Source organism: Gallus gallus, chromosome 2 (genome assembly GCF_016699485.2).
Source record: "Gallus gallus isolate bGalGal1 chromosome 2, bGalGal1.mat.broiler.GRCg7b, whole genome shotgun sequence".
NCBI classification, from domain to species: Eukaryota; Metazoa; Chordata; class Aves; order Galliformes; family Phasianidae; genus Gallus; species Gallus gallus.
In genome coordinates, this window is record NC_052533.1 from 90,106,987 (window position 1) to 90,129,538 (window position 22,552).

Below are 22,552 nucleotides of genomic sequence, written 5' to 3' on the forward strand. Positions count from 1 at the left end.
GGAATATCTCCTCATGACTAAACGTGGGCCTTTCTTTTTTTTTTTCCACCTGCCAGATGACGTTGGTGACTCACGGTTATCCTGTGATCACCTCCTAGACTAATCTTTCCCCTTGCTACCTTCTAAAATGAAGGCTGGTTTCCCACATCCTGTGTGAGTACGCTAATCACAAGCTCACAATTTAACGCTGGAGCCCTTTATAAAAGGCAGGCCAGGGATAGTGCCGTGGTTTGCTGTTCTGCCTTGTGATAAGCCTGAGCCTAATGGTTAGCATAACGCGCACTGAAAAAGTCTACTGAAATAAGACTGTGTGTGGCGGAATACCTTGTCGTATTTTGATGGGGTCTGGGTGCAAAATGCTGTGGTGCTGCTTCACCATGTCATGGTGGCTGTCAGAACTTGAAGTCCTCAAAGAGCTTTTAAAACAGGAGAGGAGACGTTGGTCGTGATTGCAGTCCCAGAATGATGCGGTAGCTGAAAAGGGCCTCTTGAATTACAGCTCTGGATTTAAGTTTCTAATGTCTGCTGGGCTGTAAATCATTTTTCTTGCTGTCTTTCCTTTCTGTGTTCTATACCTGTGATATGGTGGAAAGGTTTGCCTTCTGCTCATCTGTTTTATACACTTAAGTTGCCAGATCTTTAGGAGGGAATGTTCATTCTGTCTGTCTTCTCGTGCTGTCTGGCATCATAAGACTTGTTTTCACAGCTGTGAGCCCTGTCACAAGTTCAATGATTATAATTGAAACATTTTCTTCATTATTCTGGAAACATTCCGATAACAATAAAAACAGAATACTTTATGTCCTCATATTTCACAAAAGAAACTTGAACAAGGATGATGTGATGTTGTGATGGGTGCTATGAATACCTTTTAAGAGTGCTTAGCTTTTAATCATACAGAGGATTTGAGGTGCATTTTGGTAATCATCTTTGAAAATGAATACACTGCTGCTAATCTTATTAAAACACAAATTTCTTACTCTGTTGTTTTGACACATTGCAGGATTTACTTATTTATTGTACACTGAATAAAATATGTATTTGATGTAAGTGCTGAACTGAATCATAGAACCATAAAAGTTGAAGAAAGTAGTGTTTGGCCTGTCACATTTCTTTGTCTTCCTTTTAACACGAAGCAGCTTGATTTCCTTTTTAATGAAAGGAGGGGAAATAATTGTCTTGTGCGTGTTTTGTACATTGTCGTGTTCAAATAGCATTATATTTTCCTGGATCTGTTGTTTTCTTCAATAGTAAACCAGTAAGGTTATTTCTATATTCTTTGTACATAGCCTGTGTAAGAGCTGAAAGTAGTAGTGTGATGCAAAATGATGCTCTTAAAGCATATTTATTGAGGTACACAGCTACAATACTGGTATCAGTGTGACGTACAGACCTAAGTGCTTTCTCATGCAGGTTTCAGTGACGGGCTTGCTGCTGTTACTCATAAATAATTTAAAATTCCAGGTGCAACAACTCACAGCTGAGTGACTGTAACCTGCTGAGCCTCTGACCTCAAGTGAATAAAGGCCAAAGTACCCAGCATAAAATTCCATTTGGAAAGGAGACAAATCTGTTGATTTCTCAGGTATATGGTTGTCCTTAGCAAAAGGTCTTTTTGATTTCTTAGTTCAGAAGAGAAAGCAAGCAACTGTATCATTGACACACAAAATCCAAAACCAAAGTCAGGCTAGACCAAGCTCTGAGCAGCCTGATCTAGCTGCAGATCATGGAATGGTTTGGATTGAAAGATGTCCCTGTTCATTGCAGGGGAGTTGGACTAGGTGACCTTTAGAGGTCCATTCTAACTGAAACGATTCTGTGATTCTACAGAAATCCCAAAACAGTGTCCCAGTATCTGTGTTGCCACAGTTAGAAAAGTTGCTTCTCTGTAGCTCTGTAAGCTACTTTGCTCTTGGAATTATTGATTTAGAGACAGAGCAGTTTGCAGATATCCACTGAAGCTTCATGAGTGTCACTTGCAGCTTGCAGAACAAATGGCTTTGCTGGACAGTCTCACTTGTGCGTGTGTTAATGAACTGTGGGTAATAGTGACCTGTTGGGAGGTTGTCACAAGATGCTTGAATCTTAGTACAGACCTTAAGCACAAATTAACAACTTGGGGGCTAAGTTTCCATGAGGTTACTTCATATCAAAAAAATTACTTTCAAAGCATAGTTTCATGTGTTAGTTTCATGTGTGAATGCTCAGGCAATCAAGCTAGGAAAGGAGAAGGCAAAAAGAAGAGAGAAACTTAACACATAAACAGTGAGGAATCTGAGTGTACTGTTTAGGATGCATGCTTTCATGCTTGGAAAACCAGATTCAGTTTTGTGCCTCCTTGGCAGTATGTTTATGGGAAGGGAGAGGTGGCTTTACAGCGATAGGCTGAGCCAAGAGGGAGTCGACTAGGAGTGAGGTGAAAAGTCAGAGCCTTTCGTAATGTCTATATTTATGCCAAATGTAATAGAGGAGCATTTACAGGAAACCCAACTCTAGGTCGGGTATGTTTACAGTATGGAGAGATTATATATGAAGTCAGAACAGAGAGAAAGGTGGGGCAGAGAGAGTCCTTTTTTTTTTTTTTTTTTTTTTTGGTTGTTGTTATTTAAATGAGGAAGATATAGTGGTTCATTGTTTTCTGACAGTAATGTTAACGGTGTCTGGAGAGGATGAATCATCTTCTTGTCCTGTCAGTCACTTGAATATGAGAAGATAAGAACCAGCATACGGTGCCTTTGATTCATGAGCATTCAGAGCTGCAGGTGTGCGTTTTGACATCAGTCTCTGTTGTGTGTTAATGCAACACTGATCATCAGAGTGGCTGTGTTGCTGGGGAGCCTTGGTGACCTGTCTTGCTTATAAAGAGAAAATATACTGCTCACCACTGGGAGAGGACTTCTTGTTTTTCTAAGTAAAGACACAGAAAAATGTGAGTCTTCAGATGTATCTTGTTTTGATTTTCATGGTATCTCTATTTTTATGTGCAAACAGGTGTTAGATCTTCTCTGGTTGCGGAGTACTGTAAGCTCAAAACTTGGAAGTCTCCAAGTAACAAGTAACAGCTCTTGCTGTATGACTTCTTGATTGCTCCTTGCCTTTTCTACCGGTGTTACTAGGAAGATTGTCATTGCCTAAAATTATCGCGTGATACTGAATTCCATTTTTGTTTTCTCTTTTCCTGGTTAATGCTATGTTTATGTTATGTTTCTTTGCTCACTAATTTCTCTCGCTTCGATTACTTCAGCATTTAGGACAGGTGTGTCCTTTAGTTGCTGATTCATGGAGGCCAAGAGGCTAAGTCCACTCCTGCAGAAGTAAACTCTTGAGGAGGACATCCTGAGGGATGTACACCGCTAAGGGACTGCAGAAGTTCTGATAGTGAAACGTGCTGGTCTTAAGAGCATACTGCACTTGCTGTCTGTACTGTATTCAGAAAGACAGAGATTATGGTGTGTCCATTCTTTCTTATACTCTATTTTCCCGTCTTTTTTTTTTTCCTCTCTCATTATCTATTAAACTGCAGTGTCAAAATATTTTGTCCCTTGAGTGCACAAGTGTTGGGGAAAAAAACACCAGTGATTCTGCCATTGTGCCTCTGAGCCTTTTCAGAGGGTTGTGACAAGTTGGTGCTTGCTCCTGGGTTTTGTATGCCATGCAGACCTAAAACGTCCTGCAGTATGGAGAAATATATTAGATTTTCTTTGTTGTTATTGTTTTGTTTTTCAGTGAGGTATCCAAAAGGATGAAAAGTGAAGATGTATTGGTGAAGCCAATATGTAACAAATGAAATGAAGTTGTTAGTGTTAGTGAATGAAATAAGAATAGACGTATCAGTCCTACTTGCATGGTGGGGCAACATTTCCTTTTTTTGGGTCAGAATCAAGGGATGTGTATATTAGGCATATATGTGGTCCTCTCTGTTCTCTAGGCTGGCACTAACTGAAGAAAGGAAGAAAAATGAGGAGTGTAAGCTACAGAAAATATGTAAACGCAACAAATAAAAGGCAAGTTGATATCCTTATTGGATAGAGGGAAAATTGTAATCAAAGCAGTCAGAAAAGGTAAAATAATAAAAAGAAATGTACAGGCATTTCAATTATTTTGGTGTATTTTGTGATGGTACACAAAGTGTACGTAAACTCCTGAGATACTGTGTGAGCATCAAGGAGCACTTTCCTAGATCAACAGTGTTTCAGAACTCGACCCATCTCTTAGAGAGCAGCTATTTTAGGTGTAAGGTTCTCACCAAGGAGCACATGTTTATCTGTAAACGTGCAAGTGACTGTAATGTTTTGATAGGCCCAGAAGGCCAGGATTCTGAAGGCAAGGTTCTGTACAAACATAATTTAAAATACACGTGTTGGTATGTACTGCTGGTAACTTCTCTGATCTGTATATTATGAATGCCACTAAAATCTCGGGCTTGATCATTAACGATAGATAAATGTATGTAGAATAATGTGCATTTCCTTCAAGAAGGGTTCCTCAGAGACGTACCGTGGCAGAAGTCAAAAGTGAAATAAGGTTTGGTCGAGCAGGGATTGCACACTTTCATGTTTAATGAAAAATTAAATTAAATTAAATAATGGTGAGACTTGAAAGGGATATGAAGCACTATGTTTCATAAAGTAATTTAACACTAGAATTTCAAGAGGGCGGAAATTCTAGGAAGCGGTTTGCCCCTGAGGTGAATTACTTCTATGGTGGGGTTGCTTGCATCTATCTCTGGCTGTGACTGCTGATGTAATTAGCTACAGGTCACTCACCTGAGACTGCCAGGGTTTTCTTTCTTGATACATCGGAGTCCTAAATTACCATGGTGAGGGAATACTGAAGAAGCAGTTTAGGTTTGCCCAGTATCTCAATCTGTTTCCAGACAAAGGCTGAAGGGCTTCTTTCTAAAGACGTATGTCACACTGAGAGCCTTAAAACTACTCCAGCATTTCCAACTAGCTGCTTGGCAGCTCTGGGCTGTACGTCAGGTGCATACACAGGCCTGACACTGGAAAACAAATGTTTTGCATGTCACTGCTGGGTAAGTTCATAACCAAGTGTCTACATTACAGGGCTACCAAAATGAGACAGAATTCACTCATTTGTTCAAGGTAATTAAACTGTTTTATTTTGTCTGGTATGATTTGGATGTAGTAGGAAAAAAAGAAAAGAATATTTATTAATTTAGCAAGAAGTTTTAAGTAAATTTCTGATATATTTTTATATTCCCTTGTGACTTCCCATATGTGAGTAAGCACTTGGGAAACGTATCTAGCAGTGTAGCTCTGCACCATTACTCACCAACATCAGTCTGTGGTGAATAAGTATTCCTAGACAAGGTAGTGCCAGGTAATAATTATGATCTGGTACTTGTAAATATGTAAGTACTTGCATACCTCTATTATTCTGTGTAGTTCTGTTGAGTCATACTTAAGCGCGTGGGAAGAGGTAGGACTGAGCCCTTACTTTACATAACTAAGTTACTCTTCAAAGATAATATTTAACAATCCATTTTCAGCATCCTGTGATTTACATTAGGTAGTATATGTGTTTCAAAACTAAGTAGCCACTAATATTCAATAGAGGTGCACTTGTATTGAATAAGCATTGGCTTATACCCTTGTGTAGCTCCTGAATTGGTATCGCTTTTTAGCTGTTACTGTCAGCTAGCTCCTGGGCTGATGTGTACTGATTTTATTTAGAGTATAGAAAAGTGATGATGAGAAATACACCTTTAGAGTCTGACAATTAGAAGGAGTGGGCTTTTCTCAGGCTCTTGTCAGTGTATAAGTGTATCCAGTCAAAACGGCATAACCTGCAAGAATCTGATACAGGTGTGTTTCTTGGTATATTCAGAAAGTTTCAAGGAGCATTTTAACTGTCTTTCAGTGAAAATTTTGAAGCACAATTTAAACCTCTCTATAGGACAGTACATGTGTATGGAAAGATGATTAGAACCCTCTTTTTTAAACTACAAATATTCATTTAGCAAATAGCAAGTTGGAGTATCTCCCTTTGGGTGAGGCAGTGGTGTTTCTGGTGTTGGTAGCTGGAATACAGCTTCCTATCATGAAGAAAGCAGAAAGGAAGGCTTGGCCATCAGGTTACCTGCTAGCCTGGCTCCCCAAGGAAGGTGACTCGATGGGGGAAGGCAGTTGAGTTGATTTCCTCAGGAGGAATCCCTGGGCTCTTTCCTAGAGTTACTGGAAGCAGCCTGGATAGCTGGAGTAATTCCTGCATCAGTCTGTGTTTGGGCAGTGCTGGGTTTTGGCAGCAGAGCCCATCCAGCTGGTTCCTGGGCTGGGCAGATCTGCGGCACTTTGCAGTGCCTCTCCTCAGCTTCCTGGGGAGCTGCTGGTGCACTCAGATCCCTTCCAGTCTGCAGCAGTGGAGTCTCCTCGAGCTCTGTGACTTATGGTCATGTGTCAAATCTTTCATCTCACAGGAATTATGAAACTCCACGGGTTTCACCAGGAAAGTGGGAGGGCTCATGCCATTGTAGTCATGAGCTCGATCTCGTGCTCAGGCCTATTTTGGAAACTCGCTGTAATGTCTGATTCATGTTTGATTCAATGAGGATTCCTGCATTTCTATAATAGTTCTGCTTTCACGTTGTTTTTGGAGCTTCACGACTGTTCCTGTGATGGTTTATCAGTGCTAAAGTGTGTAAGGACTCCTTTGCAAACAAGGCTGTGGATGGGTTAATGCTTGTTAATAACTGCTGCTTTGCTATGTGCAGAGCTGCTTAGTCTGGCAACCTGAATTTAGGAAAGTGACTGAAAGAAAATACAAATCTTTTACCACCTCAGATTCTTTGAATACTTGGCTGCAGGTTCCTACAAGGATTGCACAGTGAGTAATCCCATTGAAGTCAGTGACTCAACTCATTGCATAAAGATGAGGGCGCACAGAAACTGTGCAGCGGGGCTTCCTCAGAGCAGCAAGAATCAAATAATTGCTATTAAAGTCTTAACAGCAGCCTGCACTTGCATTCTGAAGTGAAAATGACCTGTGTTCTCAGGTTTTAATCAAGTAAGCTAGACGTCTGCTCAAGTGTAAGATGAAAAACCAGGTTTTTCTGTCACTGTAAATTATTCTGACGTTTCCCAGCTTGTGTGTACTGGTGCTGTTCTCTGATCATTGCGGATCTGCATTGTGTCCCCTCAAAATTCACGTTTTTGCTTCCTAAGCAGGTACCTACAGAACAATTTGCACTGCACATTTCCACTTCATACTCACATCGAAGTGAAATTTTTGAGCCTTTTTCCCTGAAGGATTAATTAGAGATTTCTCCATTTATTAGGTAGCGTGAAGAATTCTGCTTTTTAAGGTATTTTTTAAGGTATTTTTCCAAACAGGCAGTTGGCTTTTGTCTCCTTGGCTAGGAAGTATCTTTATCCTTATATAAGGAATTTGAATCAGATCCTGTAGAGAAACCTGACGCTGGGCACAAACATAGGTGTACTCTCAGTTCCTACTCCTGAAGTCTGAATAGTGTTTTGTGTTTCCTTTCCTCCTTTTTTTTTTTTTTTTTTTTTTTTGGTTTTGCATCTAATTCCCTTTGGTGTGCAATATTTAGCATCGTTCTGAAGGATTTATTCAGACTGAAATTGGGAGTACATTGGCAAACAGCTTGCCTTCAGTGTGCCACTTCATATGCTTGTCGCTTTGCTGGTTTTTCCACCTTGTTTGCTTTGTTTCTGCAAACATTTGAGAATAAAACTTTTCTTATCATTTACAGGTTGTGGTAGCATGAAAATTTTTTATTCTTTCCACTGGCCAGCAAATTATTTTAAACATTTATCTGATTTAGGTTCACACCATGGTACCAACTGTGGTTCATCAGTACCTGGTGTCTTTTTCTACCTTAGCAGTCTGGGACTGGGGCTCTGCTGTGCTCTGTTTATTCTGGAATCAGAGAATGGTTTGGATTGGAAGGGACTTTAAAGATCTCATCCAGCTCCAGCCCCCTGTCTTCGAGGCCTTACCATGGCCCCATCCAGTTTGGCCTTGAACACCTCTAGAGATGGGGCATCCACAGCTTCTCTGGGCAACCTGTGCCAACACCTCACCACCCTCTCTGTGAAAACCTTTCCCCTGACTTCTAACCTAAATCTCCCCTCTTTCAGTTTTAAAGCCATTCTCCCGTGCCCTATCACTGTCAGATCATATAAAAAGTCAGTCCTCCTCCTGCTTATAAGTTCACTTAAAGTACTGGAAGACCACACTCAGGTCTTCCTTGAGCCTTCTGTTCTCCAGAGGAGGCATAAAGAGTGTGTGGCATTCTATTTATTGCAGAGTAATAAATATTATAACTGGTACCATTAAGCTGAACTTCATGAGTGAAAGTTCATTATTCTTAGGGGGAAATGTTCGTTTGAAACTTCTTTTGCATGTAGTTTTAAGTTTCAGGGCTTTGAATGATACCTTGCACTGCATTAAACTGTCTGAAGGAAGCAGCTGTGCAAGATACTCTAAGTAAACACATGCCTCTATGGGAAGAAATTTGTAACGTAACCACAGGAGTTAAACTAAAAGCTGAAATTTGAGTGTTGTGGTTTAACCTGCTTAAGCCCTGTTAGGGCTGAGATACAACATGGTGAGCCAGAAAATTCAAAGCGGAGCTGGCATTACTTGTTAATGTGCTTGCCATGAGAGTACATGCTATAAAGAACGTATCCATTCCTACCTGTACAGCAAATTCTTAGCTGTTTAGTGTGGTGGTTTTTTGTGGTTTTGTTGGCAATTGCTGTTTATGTAATGACAAATGTGAATTCTAAGGAACTTACCTGATCTCTTATGAAGGTTTTCAGTTAGAGATCAATTGATAACAGTAGGGCTTCTGCCTAAATGCTAATCTAGTAGTCCTGGCTTATGTGTGAATCAAATGTTTCATTTTTCCTCCTTTGTGTTTAGAACAGGGAAAGCTTTCTAGTATTGCTGTTTATTGTATGACAGCTGTTTCTTTGTTTTATCAGATGAAAAATGAATTTGTATTTCATCATGAATGTATTGATTCCAAAATCTCTGTTTTGCTTTTATTCTGTTTCAGAATTTGAAGTTCTGGTGATCCATCATGGGGAACCATGTAGGAAAACGAGAACATAGCTCTGACAAGTCAGCCAAGGTAAGAGCAGAAAAAAAGAAAAGACAAGACCACCTCAGAAATGTAGAATCATGTAATCATTGGAGTTGAAAAGGACCTTTAAAGGTCACCTAGTCTAACTCCACTGCAATGAACAGGGGCATCTACAGCTACATCGGATTGCTCAGTGCCTGATCCAGCCTGATCTTGAATGTCTCCAGGGACTGGGCATCCACCACCTCTCTGGGCAACCTGTGCCAGGTTCAATATGTTATGATTTATGCTATGAAATGAATATTTCATACCTTAATGTTTTTACCAGATCACTTTCACCATTACAATTTTGTAATTGCCATTGTAAATAATGACTAAGTTTCTTAAAGAGGGTCCTATGAAATATAGCTAAACCAGGGTTTTGCTGCAGAAGATTTAATGAGGGATACCATGTTTTTGTGCTTCAGATCTATAGCTTATAAAACACTTCTCATTGTGGTGGAAATGAATACATTGAGCCTTAGAAGCAGGAAGTTGCAGAAATTTTTAAAGAGCAAATGAGGTGATTTATGTTTTACTTGTTGACAACTTTCCATTCTGGGAGTCATTTGCTTTATCCACGAGAAGGAAAGTATATAGAAACATGAAATAAGGGAGTTCTAATGGAAAAAGGTTGTTAGTCATGGTATGTACAGCTTTAAAAATCTCCCCAGTAGAATGATGAGGACCGTCAAAATGTTCATTAAAGTTAGCATTTGTTTTCTAGGCCTCTGCTGGCACTCTGTATTTTACATGTGACGTGGTATTCTGTTCGTCTTGTGCTAATATCTTATTTGTGTTTCTGCATTGTGCAGGAGGAAAACATATCTTAAAGAAAGATGTATAAAAAAGTTGCTTCTTGTTCCTAGCTATTGCTAACTTCTCTCCACCTATCCCCACCCAAAAATAACAGTTCATACTTGCACTCTGTGTGTAAAGTAATTGCTCTTTGCATTGGACAGATGATGTAAACAGATAGTTCTGCAGGTGTTTCTCATTGCTGTGGCACAGATAAGCAGCTATCCCTAAATGGTATATGCAGACTGGAATTCATGGAGGTGCTAGTTCTCTGACATCTTTTACATAAGCACACTGGAGGGATTACAGCAGGAAGAGAGGACAACTGGTGACATACATTTTTGTTTCATATTTATGCAGTATTTTACAAAATGGTTTCAGTTTCAGTACAAATATTATGACTCCCAACTTCTGTTTTACTTCTTAATGTTTTTTGTTACTTCCCCTCTAGAAAATAGCCTTGTGCAATTCCAGCAGTGTCACATGGACCTAACAGATGTATTTAACCAAATATTTTGATTCTTTCTGACCGAGTGTGCAGGTGTGGTGTGGAAGGTACACATTCTAATACATGGCACACAACTGCTCATCACGCTCTGTGTGCCTCTGCTTGGCTCTTTGAGCACAAAATCTGGTCAGAATAATACATCGAAGCACTTTTTCCACTTTGGGGTCATGTGTCTTACACATCTTCTTTTTCCTCACGAGGCCATGGAGAGTAGTTGATTCTGAAATGAAAATGACATGTGTTTACCAGAAATGTTTTGAAGGGAAACTTAGTTCTGTAGTAATATCTTCTGCCCGTCACTCATCCTGTCAGAGTTCGAAAATAAAACAGCCCCCTAAAAATTAAGATGGATAATGCCTGATCAAGATCTCCCTCTACTCACGGGAGACAGCAATAATGTTGCAAGAAATGATAAAGCCAGGTATTTTAAATCAGTAAACACGTGGCTAAGCTACTATGTATTCTATGTAGCTGGTCAATTTTGATTCAGTTCTTAAAGGAACTTTACTAGGTTCTACCAACAGTAGTAACGGTTTGTATCATACATTGTTGTATTTTTTTTTTCCCCTTTAAGCTGAAGTCTCTCTTTTATCTTTGTTCAATACAGCTGTAAATTAGAACTGTTTTCCCACCAGTCTTGTGGTGTCACATGGGAGACAATTGCTGGAGGCTTGTAGAGGCCGCAGTGGAAACACTGGTCTGCCTCTCTCTGCTCTTAGCAGTAGAACTTCAATGCAGAAGGCTAAGAGCTCATGAAAGCTCTTTGTAAAATTCATCACTTGTAGGCTGTTTTCATGCCCCGAAATGTAGTGCCGAAGAGTATCATCTTAGGCAGCTGATTTGAACCCGTGATAATCAGATTTGCTGCACAAACGCTGTACTGGCTCCTCAACAGCTAGTCCAGTTCTCTAGATGGCTATTTGATGTATAGTGACATTAAGGACATTGCTACCAAACTATAACTCTTTTTTGTACATTAAATGTCCTGTAGCACAGCAATTGCAGTGGCTTTGATGTGTAGTTGTTGTTTGTTTGAGTTCGCATCAAGCGTTGTTTTACTCTCAGTAAATGTAGGTGTTTGATGATAAATTCAAAGTGGAGAATCAGCAGGCAGTTATTTCATCAAATTTCTATAACAAAACTCTGATGTTCTCAAATGGGCAAATCTGCAAAACCTGACTAGATGGCTTCCCATACTGTGATGATCCTTTCAAAGTATTGTTATCCACTCAAATTGTAAAAGTGCCAGGCTATAAGGATACTTCCATATCAGGAGGAGAAATGTGAAATTAATTGAATGCTTTGAAAATTAGAATATTTGATCTAAATAACAAGAAAAATACTCACCTTTTATTCAAAGCAATAATATAGTTCACCTTATTTCTGTCAGATTTTTGTTTTGTGTTTCACAGATCTGTATTTTTAATAGTATTTGTAAGATACATAAAACTATTCAGTGAACCCAGCAATTTGCCTCTTTTCTTCTACCTCAGATGGTTTTAGACTTTGTGCTCTACTGAGTGCACTGCCAAATGTGTAAATATTGATACTGTTTTTGTTCTTAGTGGCAATACTTGGGTTTAAATTTACAGAAACGTATCTGGGAACAACAAAACAAAAAATAATGGTCTGTCCTCTATGCCCTGAATTTCCTTCAATTCTCTGAGAGCTAAATGTAGAATTAAAAGAGTAGGTGACCAAAATTTTACTGATCTTTGTTCCGAGTTGTAATTGATGCATGTTAATTTGGCACAGTTAAACTGCAAAGAGCCGTGTGTTCTCTCTTCATGACCAAACCTGCCTTGAAGTATTGCATTAGAACACTTCCCTGCCACTGCTTATTTTGTCTGTCTCACTTAGAGAATTCTGTTCAGCGTGTACATGACCATCCCTAAATATCTGAACCTTTTTGGTACCCATCAGAACTGGCTCTTACCTTCAGTGCCAATTGTTTAGGCCCATGGGAAGAAGAAGTTTTTTGGTCATTGTCAGCAACAGCTACCCTAATGGGGAAGACCACAGAGCATGATTTCTCTGTACTGTCTACCACATAGTACGGTGGACTGCTGGAAAGTAAGCTTGTGACCTGTAATGGAAGGACTAAAAGCCACTGCCCTGCCATGTCAATATGTGTACACAATCTGGAGCAACCTGGAACATGTTAGGTTACTGGAAATGCTGGATCATCTACCTGTTGCATATCCTTGATGTGCTGTAAGTAACACCAAGGAACAAAAATCAGTTGCTGTCTGTGATGTCAATCTTTGGGGAACTTTGGGACAGTTAGCTGCAGTATACTGCTTTTTCACAGACTGGAATTGAAAACAGATGTAATGATGAAGCACTCAGCCTACAGCTTATGCTTTGTTCAAGCTACAAAGCCGTCTGTCAACAGTGACCAAGTCTTTCTGTGTAGCAAATTTAGACTACCACGTTACTTTGAGTCTGTACTATGCTTTGAAGTGATTCATTTGATAATTGTAATAAACGAACTAGTTCTCATTGTTTAAGTCAAACTCTGCGCAATTAGTTCAAGCTAAATTGTTACATTTATGATGAGCATGTATCTATAAGTCAAATTGTTTCTACTCTGATTCTGAGCAGTTTCTGTTTCCTTCGTGTTCTGCTGCTTGTCTTGCTGATGTTCAGACATCTTGTACCCTCTGCAGCCTTACTCCTCATAACACTGACAGAAAGTTTTCAGTCTCTCCCTGATAAGAGACAGGTGAGGTTCTGATGCAGGCTGGCTCAGTACAGCAGTTATATATTTCACCTCACAGGCGCTGTACAACCAGCAAGCAAAAAGGTTTTCACACTGAGCTCTGCTGATGCCCTACCTCAGATTGCTAAGAATGCTTGAAGACCTACACCACACAGCTATGTGGATACTTGTGGGTTGTTTTGTTTTTTATTTATTTGCTTTGGTTTTTTACACCAGGTGCTTCCTCTTGGTATGCATGATAAAGTACCAAGAAAGAAGAAGAAGAAAAAAAAACCCAGCACACGCATACACACACACACACACAAAGCCACAGATGAAGTAATTTGTTTTGTTAATTGCACTGAAGTGTTATTTTTGTAAGATAAAGGTTTATTTTTGAATACATGCGGTTGAAAGATACTTTATATACAGATTATGTAAGTTATGAAGCCTGGGATATGCTTTTCCTTTTTAAAACAGAAATCATACATTCTATTGGACTGTAATACATTTAAATAAAATATTAGCATACAAAAGGAGGTTTAGCCCCGTTACGTTTTCCTATAGCAAAGTTGTATAGGACTATTCTATTCTTATTTTCCTGATTTTTTTAATTTTTATTTTTTAAATTCTCTCAGTTTTACCTTCTGCTGTAAAACAAAGAGAACACAGGCTCCAGTGGTATATTCTTCTTTGTAATTTGATGTATATTTTCAGATACTCCCTCTCAAGTCAATATATTTCTGAGGTAAAGAAAGAATAGAGAAGGAGTGAGAGAAATTAGTATTTTCACCAACCAGTTTTACAGGTTGCATACTGTAGAAATTCTCTTGAACCACCAATATCTGGTCAAGCCAGTGTCTGGTACAAGGAAAGGTTGCTTTAAGAAGAGGCAGTCCCCTTCCATGGGGTGAAGGACAGTTCTGTAAAGTTGGGTTAAGCAAGGCCAATTCAGTTTGACGGATGTCTGTTTTCTTCAAATTCTTTTATCAACTGAGATTTGGCCCCGAGCAAATTCCTTTGTGCTGGTTTTATCCTCCTGTTTCATTTCTTAACCTTCATACTGACTAACTAGACTGCTTGCTGGGACGTGATGCAGTGCCATTCTGTATTAATAGCAACGCTTTGAGACCTTGAGTGGGGCCTTCAGGCACTGGTGTGCTTCAGACAGTGAGATGATATCACAGAGGTACAGAAAGGATGCTGCTGTTTGAAGCCTCTGAGAATGCCAGGCTATGACATCTTTCATCAAACATTAACCTTAAGACCATCGTTCAGTGTGGTATCAGTGCCCATTCAACGTTTAAAAAGACAAGTAGCTCTACTATAGAGGGACTGATTTATGTGTCCAAATTGAAGTCATGTGTTTAAGTATTTAGGTTGCTCCAAAAGTAATGCCTCCTATGTATTTCCATACAACACATACAGAAAATACAATAACACTGATAGAGCAAATTCTCAGTCACAAAACACTGTTTTTCAACATAGTCACCACCACGAGCTATGTGTTTTTTGGGAGCAACAAGCAGGAGCCTGTATGCCATGCAGGCATAGCAGATGTAAGTGAACAACAAGCTCTGGTCAGTGCCACAGCACCTATTGAAAGTATTGAAGGATTTGAATGAATTGTGACATTCGAAAAATTTCCCCTAGATCTGCATTACAGTGAAATAGTGAGTAAATATGTAGGTATGGTTTATATCAAGTACATTGTGAGTGTGTTTTTCTGTTGTGCACGCAGCTGCTAAATACTAATGTTTCTTGATTTAAGCCTGGAGTTGTTTGAACTTGCATGGGTGTAAAAGGAAGAGGTACAGTCACTGTGGTTTTGGCTGGGGAGGAGGAAGGGTCTTAGGCTTTATTCTCCCACCCAGCCTACAGAACTGACTGGCAGAAGATGGAAGACCTTTTAAAGGTCTTGTGTGTCATATGCCATGCTGCTGTGGTATAGTTTCCTACAGTTTCCTTCATGTCTACTTCTCGCTAACTTTGATACAGGACTACATAAATGTCTTGTCAGATGAGTGTAACGATAGCACCACTTAAATTAGCAAGGAGCTGGAAGGACAGGGGTGTGATGCCCTCCTGTTCTTTGTGACCTCCCTGTGAGCTGGGCTGGTTGCTGAACTGGCTTCTGTGGTTAGAGTCAGCCCTTAGTGCAGCCTCAGAAGGTGGTGTTCATTGCTCTTGCAGCTTCACACCAGAAAAATGAAGATGAACTTGTTTATAATCTTGAGAAAGACTGAAGTGTGTTTCTGCTGTTAGGTGGTTTGTAGATCAGTGTGCTATCCTGTGGCAAGAAGTTTTATCACCTTTTCTGAAACCGGGTGAGATAGGTCAAAGAAACAAACCAGCATTTTCAATAGTTATATGTGATAAGATTATATATTAAATATATATATATTGTGCAGTAATATGTTACCTTCAAATACAGTTATGTCTGTAACATCAGGTAGAGTAAAGAGCATTTTCCTGTTAGAGTTGCTGAGCTTCACCTGTGGACCCAAACCACAGCAGAATCTCCCATCTCTGGGACAGTGTTCAGCACATAGAATCATAGAATGGCCTGGGTTGAAAGGGACCACAATGATCATCAAATTTCAACCCCCCTGCTATGTGCAGGGTCGCCAACCACCAGACCAGGCTGCCCAGAGCCACATCCAGCCTGGCCTTGAATGCCTCCAGGGATGGGGCATCCACAGCCTCCTTGGGCAACCTGTTCCAGTGCATCAGCATCTTCTGTGTGAAAAACTTCCTTCTAATATTAACCTAAACCTCCCCTGTCTCAGTTTAAGACCATTCCCCCTTGTCCTATCACTATCCACCCTCGTAAACAGTCGTTAAACATCTTTCTCATGGTGCTTGTTGAAGTATTAAACCCCAGCAAAAGTGTGTTCTGAAATCTGTCCTCATCTTATTCCCCTAATGGAACTCCTGTTCTCTGATGCTCTTGGACATCAGCTGGAAAGAAGCGTGTTGGAGCCATGTTTTATCTGGCTTCTCTGTTTCACACTGGCTTGTATTTCTGGTAGTGTAATTGTCTGTGAACCTGAGTCAGTGAAACTTGTCAGTAGATACAGTTTTACACCATACATCAGTACAAAATCAAAACCGAAGCGCTGCTAAAATCTGATGCCATGAGAAAAGAGGAACTCTGCATTGCTAAGGGAAGGTGCCTTTACGTGTAAAACCAGCAGACATGAAATGGACATCAGAAGGAAGGAGATACAAGGCATTTGTTATGAAGTTGTCACTTTAACAGTACCTTCTCTTTTCGCTTCAGAAGCTGAAGATGAATGGCAAACGGCAATTTGTAATGCAATTGCAGTTGCTCATACACTGAATAAATATAACTCATCTGCAGCCACATTTCAAAAACTTATTTTCCACTTTGAGTGAAGGTCTCATGGAATGTTTTTTGGTTTTAGATAACTTTCATATGCCCTCAGCTCTAAGATGACAGAAACAGTTTAGTAGTATTTGCTGGAGGAAAAAGTATTTTGCAAGAGGAAACTGAAAAAGCGTTAAGCAGAGTAATGTGGCTTCATTCCTGATTAGTGAGATAAGGTTAACTCGAAAAACAATCTGATCTTTCAGTGCAGCATCCCGTGGATGTGGCCATTACAATATGAACATTTGCACAAGCTAAAAGCCACAAGGTACGTACCATTTACACTGGATGATTAGGGGGACTTCTGAACATCTGTTATCATCAAGAAGAGACAGTAATGGAACTTACGTGGCTTTTTTTTTTTTTTCCCACAGTACCACAGGGTGACATTCAGGTTAGTGTTGTTGAACTCACCTATAAATAGAATCATAGAATATGTTTAAATAGTGCCGAATACAGGGAGGCGTAGAAGCACTCAGCTCGCTTGTGAACTCCATGCAGTTCAAAAGATGCAGAAAAGAACCCAGAGCAAGAAAATGTAGTAAGTCTATCACCAGTGAGATTTAAACAAGATTATTATTATTATCAAAAAGGAAGAAAGGAAAAAAAAATTACACAATTTTTGGGTCCTAAGTTAATACCATTCTGTGTAAGAGCTTCAGGGCTGGATTCACTGTCTGGTAGTGCTGAGGTTTTCACATGAGTCATGGAAATCCCAACGTACTGGCAACGTCTTGGTTAGAAGATACCATCTGAGTATGTTACATTGAAATCTGAGTGATTTATGGTTTTGTGGTCATAACTGACTTACTAAACGTCTAGCACGTTTTCCTAGTCTTTCACCTCCTTCTTTCTTCCTCTATCTTCTCCATCCCCCTACTCCTTACACCCACTTTTCTTCTAGCACGCTATTTTCTGCTAGCATCTCCATCACTGACACAGTCTAAATTCAGGTCCATGCTTTGATTTTCTGTGGCATTACAAATAGTAGTTAATCATTAACAGTGCATTAGCACACTTGGACACAGTGAAAAAAAAAAAAAACAGCCAACAGGCAGGCAGCCTTATTGGGAAGGTGGGAACACCATGGAAAAGAAAATTTGCACTTCTTGAACAATACCTGTACACTTGAAAAGTCATTTTCCAGCCAAAAAACAGTGAGTGTATATTCGAATATAGATACTTTGCAGCTACTTCGGGGTATAAGCAGCATGCTCATTACCGTAGCCTGAAGAAGTGAGACAAGCAGGCTTACTCCAAGGGAGTTTTCTCCCTGTTCTGATCTTCCTCATGAACTACAGGCTACACTTTCTCGTAATGTTGAGCCAGAGCTTTCCACTGGTGAAGAAATTTGCCTTATGGTGCACAGTGAGAAATTCTGTATAAATGCTATCTTTTTCCTTTTTCTTATCCATCTGAAATCACATTTGTTTTTATGAGACTTGGTAGATGAAGGATGGTGAGTATGGAACTGAATCAGAACCTCAAGTTAGGGACTGTAAGGAATGAAGAATGTTAATATCTCATAAAACTTACTTCAATATTTGCTATTGCTATCTATTTGTTAAGTATTTAGCAATGTATTTAGTATCTTAAATATGTAATAATAGAATATATCAGTATATCTTAGTATTCGGTTAAAGGCTTCAGAGCTCACAGTGGGTGAGACTCACTACATAAAATATCAGTTGTTTTGTCTTCTGTCCACTGCTATGCATAAAACTCAGCATGTTTAGGAGGATTGATGTTATTTCTGGAGCTCAGTCACATGGGATGAGATTCTAGGTCAAAAGCTGTGCATAATGAAGACTAAAGCTCAGTTTTTTTCTGCTGAAAGAAACAATTTGCCTTGTGCTGCAGTAGGATATTAGCTGGTAGGAAGAGGTCCTCTCCTATAATATAGTGCTAATCTACGGCTTCTTTCAAAAGCAAATATGTAATCAGAAAATGTATATAATGTATTTTAGTTGAGATAGATCTGAATCAGTGTAATCTATTTTATTCAGATGTGACTTAAATGAAGCTGTGTTGATATGTAGGTACTGAAAACATGGAATTGTAACATTTAGCCTTTGGATTCTTGCAGATTCAATATTTCAAGAACGTGTAAGTCTTTGTATTTCCTTCAGATAATTTCTGATGAATAAGGGGACTGATAACTAGAGAAAATAGGTGAAATATTTATTTAAAATTGAGCTTTAACACTTTTTCCTCTTCTTTTAACTTAAATGCATTTTGTTATCCTTTCCTGATAACTCCATTCTGGAATTTCTTCAATGCACTTTTCTGTCTGTTAAAACCTTCTTTTCTCTGGCATTTTTTCCTGTTACTTATTTTATGATTATTCTGCTATGCTATGTTATATGGGCCTTACAAAGATAGATAAATTATCTTAAAATGAAAGTTTTATGGAGCTCAAGGGAAAGGACACTAAAAGGCCCCTGCCAGCAGATGCCCTGGAAGTTTGGGGAGCTCTGGGCTCTACTACCCTTCTAAGAGATTGTGTAGGTGTCCTGGCAGTCATGTTCAACAGCATGTGCTTGCCCAGCCATGGAAACAAGAGCTATCACTGCCTTTGAGGAGGGATGCTGAGGTTTTTCAGGCATCAAATTCTACTCTGGGATTGTGCAGAGGTAGCTTATGATGTGATAGTAGAATGCAGTTAATCTGTAATAATGTTGCAGCTCGAGTCACCTGATTGTGGGAGAGTAGAAGATTTGTGGTAATTCGGAAGATTACGATGGTTAAAATATACTTCAAATCAATTGAATTTTGTGTATTTGGTCATTACACAATTCAGTCTTGCTGCTTGCTGTATACTAGAAACTAGAGACATTCTGAACATGGAGCCCATGAGGGAGATGGCTGCACCAGGAGCAGGGTTTGGCTTCAATCCTAGCTTCTGAGCACTGGTCTCAGCAGTAGACAAGTTGTTCTGGTTTTGCCCTGATCAGCTTGCTTGAATCAATCAGGCTACAGACTGTGGGCTGATGGAGCAGGTGCGGAGCTGCTTTCTTCCGTGCAGAGAGCCAGATGGCCAGCTAATTGCCCCAATCACTGAATGAGACTTGGCCGAGTCTCCTGTGCAGATCTCAATTCAGCTGGTGGGCTGCCAAACTGGGTCGTAGGGCTTTAAGAAAATGATGTCTGCGGGGACATCTTGTAGTGTCTGGAGCTCTTGTAGTCAGTCTTCAGTTGGGTTAATTTCAAATCTTGAAATGGTTCCTAGCTGTTGGGTTTTATTGTGTGTGGGTGTTTTTTCTTTTGTTTTATCTGTTTGTTGTTGTTGTTTAGTTGGTGACTTTTAATTCTGTGTACTTCTGTGGGTGTTGTTGTTCTTCTTGAAAGAAAAGGTGCCTGATGCCTAACAGGACTAAATATTTCTTGATATAAGACATCTTGCTTGTTGTGAGACTATTAGTGTTGAGGTATGATTGCAACAGAAAAATTTCTAAGTAGTAACCCATGTTTTGAAGCATTGATTATTCTTCAGGATTTTGCTATGACAGTTTGTATCTATTGAGTTACCTATTGCAGCAGAAAAATTGTAGGGGGAGCTCCAGTAAGGACAATACTTTCTTGGGGTAGGGTTTCTAGAATTCCTTTTGAGGATCTCTTAAAAATCCTAGGACTTTTAATTCTTTGGATGAAATAGGAAATGCTTATTTGAATACTGTAGTTGAGAGAATATGCCAGACTTCTTGTAGTGGGTTATAAGCTTGCTAACAGAAATGTAAGTGACAAGTATTTGCTTATCAGTATGCTTACACTGGATGTAATACTGCAATTATACGTGTAACCTCTCCATGTGAATGTATTTCTGAAGTGCAGTATGTGTAACTCAATCAAATGCTTATAAGTCAAGACAGTTTTTTTTTTAGAAAAGAAAAACCATTGTAGAAGAATGAAACTTTTGGGTGCTAGAGGTAAGGGATTGGACAAAGCAGACTAATGGGATGTCCTTCTGCTGTAATTTGGAATTGGATAAAAAGGATTCCTAGGTATTTCCAGCAGGCTATCTCTTGATCCAGAGGAATTCTAAAGTCTGGTGTTGGTAGTTTGGATGCTCTTGTCAGTCAATGCACAAGTAGACTGCATATGGTTTGAATATATAAGTTAATAGTAACTATTGATGTCTTTATATTTAGAGTTGATGAATTCTTGTCTAATTTATTTATTTATTTATTTATTTATGGTAGTGTTTTGTTTTGACTGTGGATTTCATACTACCAGCCCTACCTGGAAATTATATAGCCAGTAGATTATACTACCTCTAGGGGAGAAGGTCAGGAGCTTCGTGTAGTCTCTGTTTGGCTTATGTCTGAAGTTTGCAATGCACAGTTGATGAGCAATAGCAGAAAAATCTGTCTGAGGTCTACCTTCTTTGAAGTTGTCTCTGTCCCTGTTTTGTGATGACATACCAGAAAGAGTATGGCAGTGGAAGTACCTCGCTGTTTATGTACAGGTTTTCTCTTTCGCTTTAAACTCCCTGCCTGGTGAAGCAGCTGAATGTAGCCAGGAAGAGTTTGATTTACAGTTCCCTGCATGACTTTTTTGGTTCTGTCTCGCCTGTAGTATTGAGGCATAAATTTTAGCCTTCTCAACACGCATGCAGTCATGTAAAATTCTATTTATGTGTAGGGGGTTACTAAGTAACAGTTGCTGAGGGAAATGCAGTCTTTTAACTTCGTGACGTCTGTGCACTTGAAACAGCCAGCCAGATAGTGCATTAACATAGATTTTGCACATTAATGTAATGTGGTTTGCTGTGGGCTATGTGCAAGCAAAACCTTTGGAAAAACCAGCAGTGATGTAGTTTGAAGAGCTGGAGTTTGTCTGCAGCCTGGTCTTATGAATAAGAGATGAAACCCAATTTTCCCCTTTTTCCTCCTCCTTTCTATGAAACGCGCTGCTTACAGATCCTGAGATATGTGCCTGTTTATACCTTTATCTGCCTGTAGATACAGCTATAAAGGTTTAATATATGTGTTTTGCATTTGTATCTTTCTTCAAGTGTAGAAAGGTTGAGCAGAAAGCAATCTAAAAGCCTATTGTGACTCAGCCATAGGCTGGGTGTTGATAATACAAGGAGAAGTTTACCTTGAGCTGTGTCTCCTCTAGTAACTGTGCTTACCTCTAATATTGCACAAGTGTTATCAGAGCTTTTGTTTTTTTTTCTCTGAATTTATTTTCAAGGAACTTTACCTCAAGAAGTCACGTGTCTAGGCTGGTAGATAAGCTGAATCTTATCTACTGAATTTCAACTAAAGCAAGCTATCTTTGCATTAAACCAAGTCCAGTATAACTTACATTAGGGATCGAGCTGGAGACCTTGGTATAATGATGAAAATGCCTTGTTGGTCTGTCATTAATTCCTCCAGCTTTTAACTCATTTCTCCATTATAAAGCTACTTCTTGTCCTTTTATGTGTACATAAATAATTATTACAGTGTAAAGATAACATGAGCTGTATGTTTTGCTAATTGTATATTGCATAGAACTTCATTTCAGCGAAATTCTTGTATTAACTATATCTTTTGAATTGTAAGGGACCTTTAAAGATCACCTGGTCTAGTTCCCCTGCTGTGAACAGGGACACCTATAGCTATATCAAGCTGCTTAGAGCCCCGTCCAGCCTGACCTTGGATGTCTCCAGGGATGGGGCGTCCACCACCTTTCTGGGCAATCTGTGCTAGTGCTTCACTACCCTTATTGTAAAACCTTCTTCCAATCTAAATCTCCCCTCTTTTAGTTTGAAACCATTTTCCCTTGTCTTGTTGCAGCAGGCTCTGCTAAAGAGCCCATTCCTTCCTTCTTATAGCCCCTTGTAGATACTGAAAGCCTTCTCTCAGGTCTCCCCAGAGCCTTCTCTTCTCCAGGCTAAACAGCCCCAGCTTTCTCAGCCTGTCCTCATGGGAGAGGTCTTCCAACCCCTGGATCCTTTTTGTGGCCCTCCTCTGGACGCGCTCCAACAGGTCCATGTCTCTCTTGTACTGAGGACTCCACATCTGGATGCAGTACTCCATGTGAGGTCTCACCAGC

General features: G+C 39.6%; 1 protein-coding gene across 11 annotated transcripts in view; it reads left to right on the plus strand.

Annotated features, from left to right (window-relative positions):
• The window catches only part of MBP (myelin basic protein), a 108,292-nt gene that overhangs the window by 15,612 nt on the left and 70,128 nt on the right, over nt 1-22,552 (plus strand). For 7 of the 11 annotated variants that reach the window (XM_040676573.2, XM_040676543.2, XM_040676588.2 and 4 more), the window contains one exon: nt 9,047-9,121. The exons of 1 other annotated variant lie outside the window; for it this stretch is intronic. In XM_040676573.2, coding sequence (XP_040532507.1) covers nt 9,071-9,121 — 51 coding nt within the window. In that variant the 5' untranslated portion in view covers nt 9,047-9,070. Of the gene's footprint in view, nt 1-2,033; nt 2,553-2,633; nt 2,930-9,046; nt 9,122-22,552 lie in introns of those variants that run through there. 3 more of the 11 variants (XM_046919091.1, XM_040676554.2, XM_040676564.2) reach the window with 3 other exon arrangements.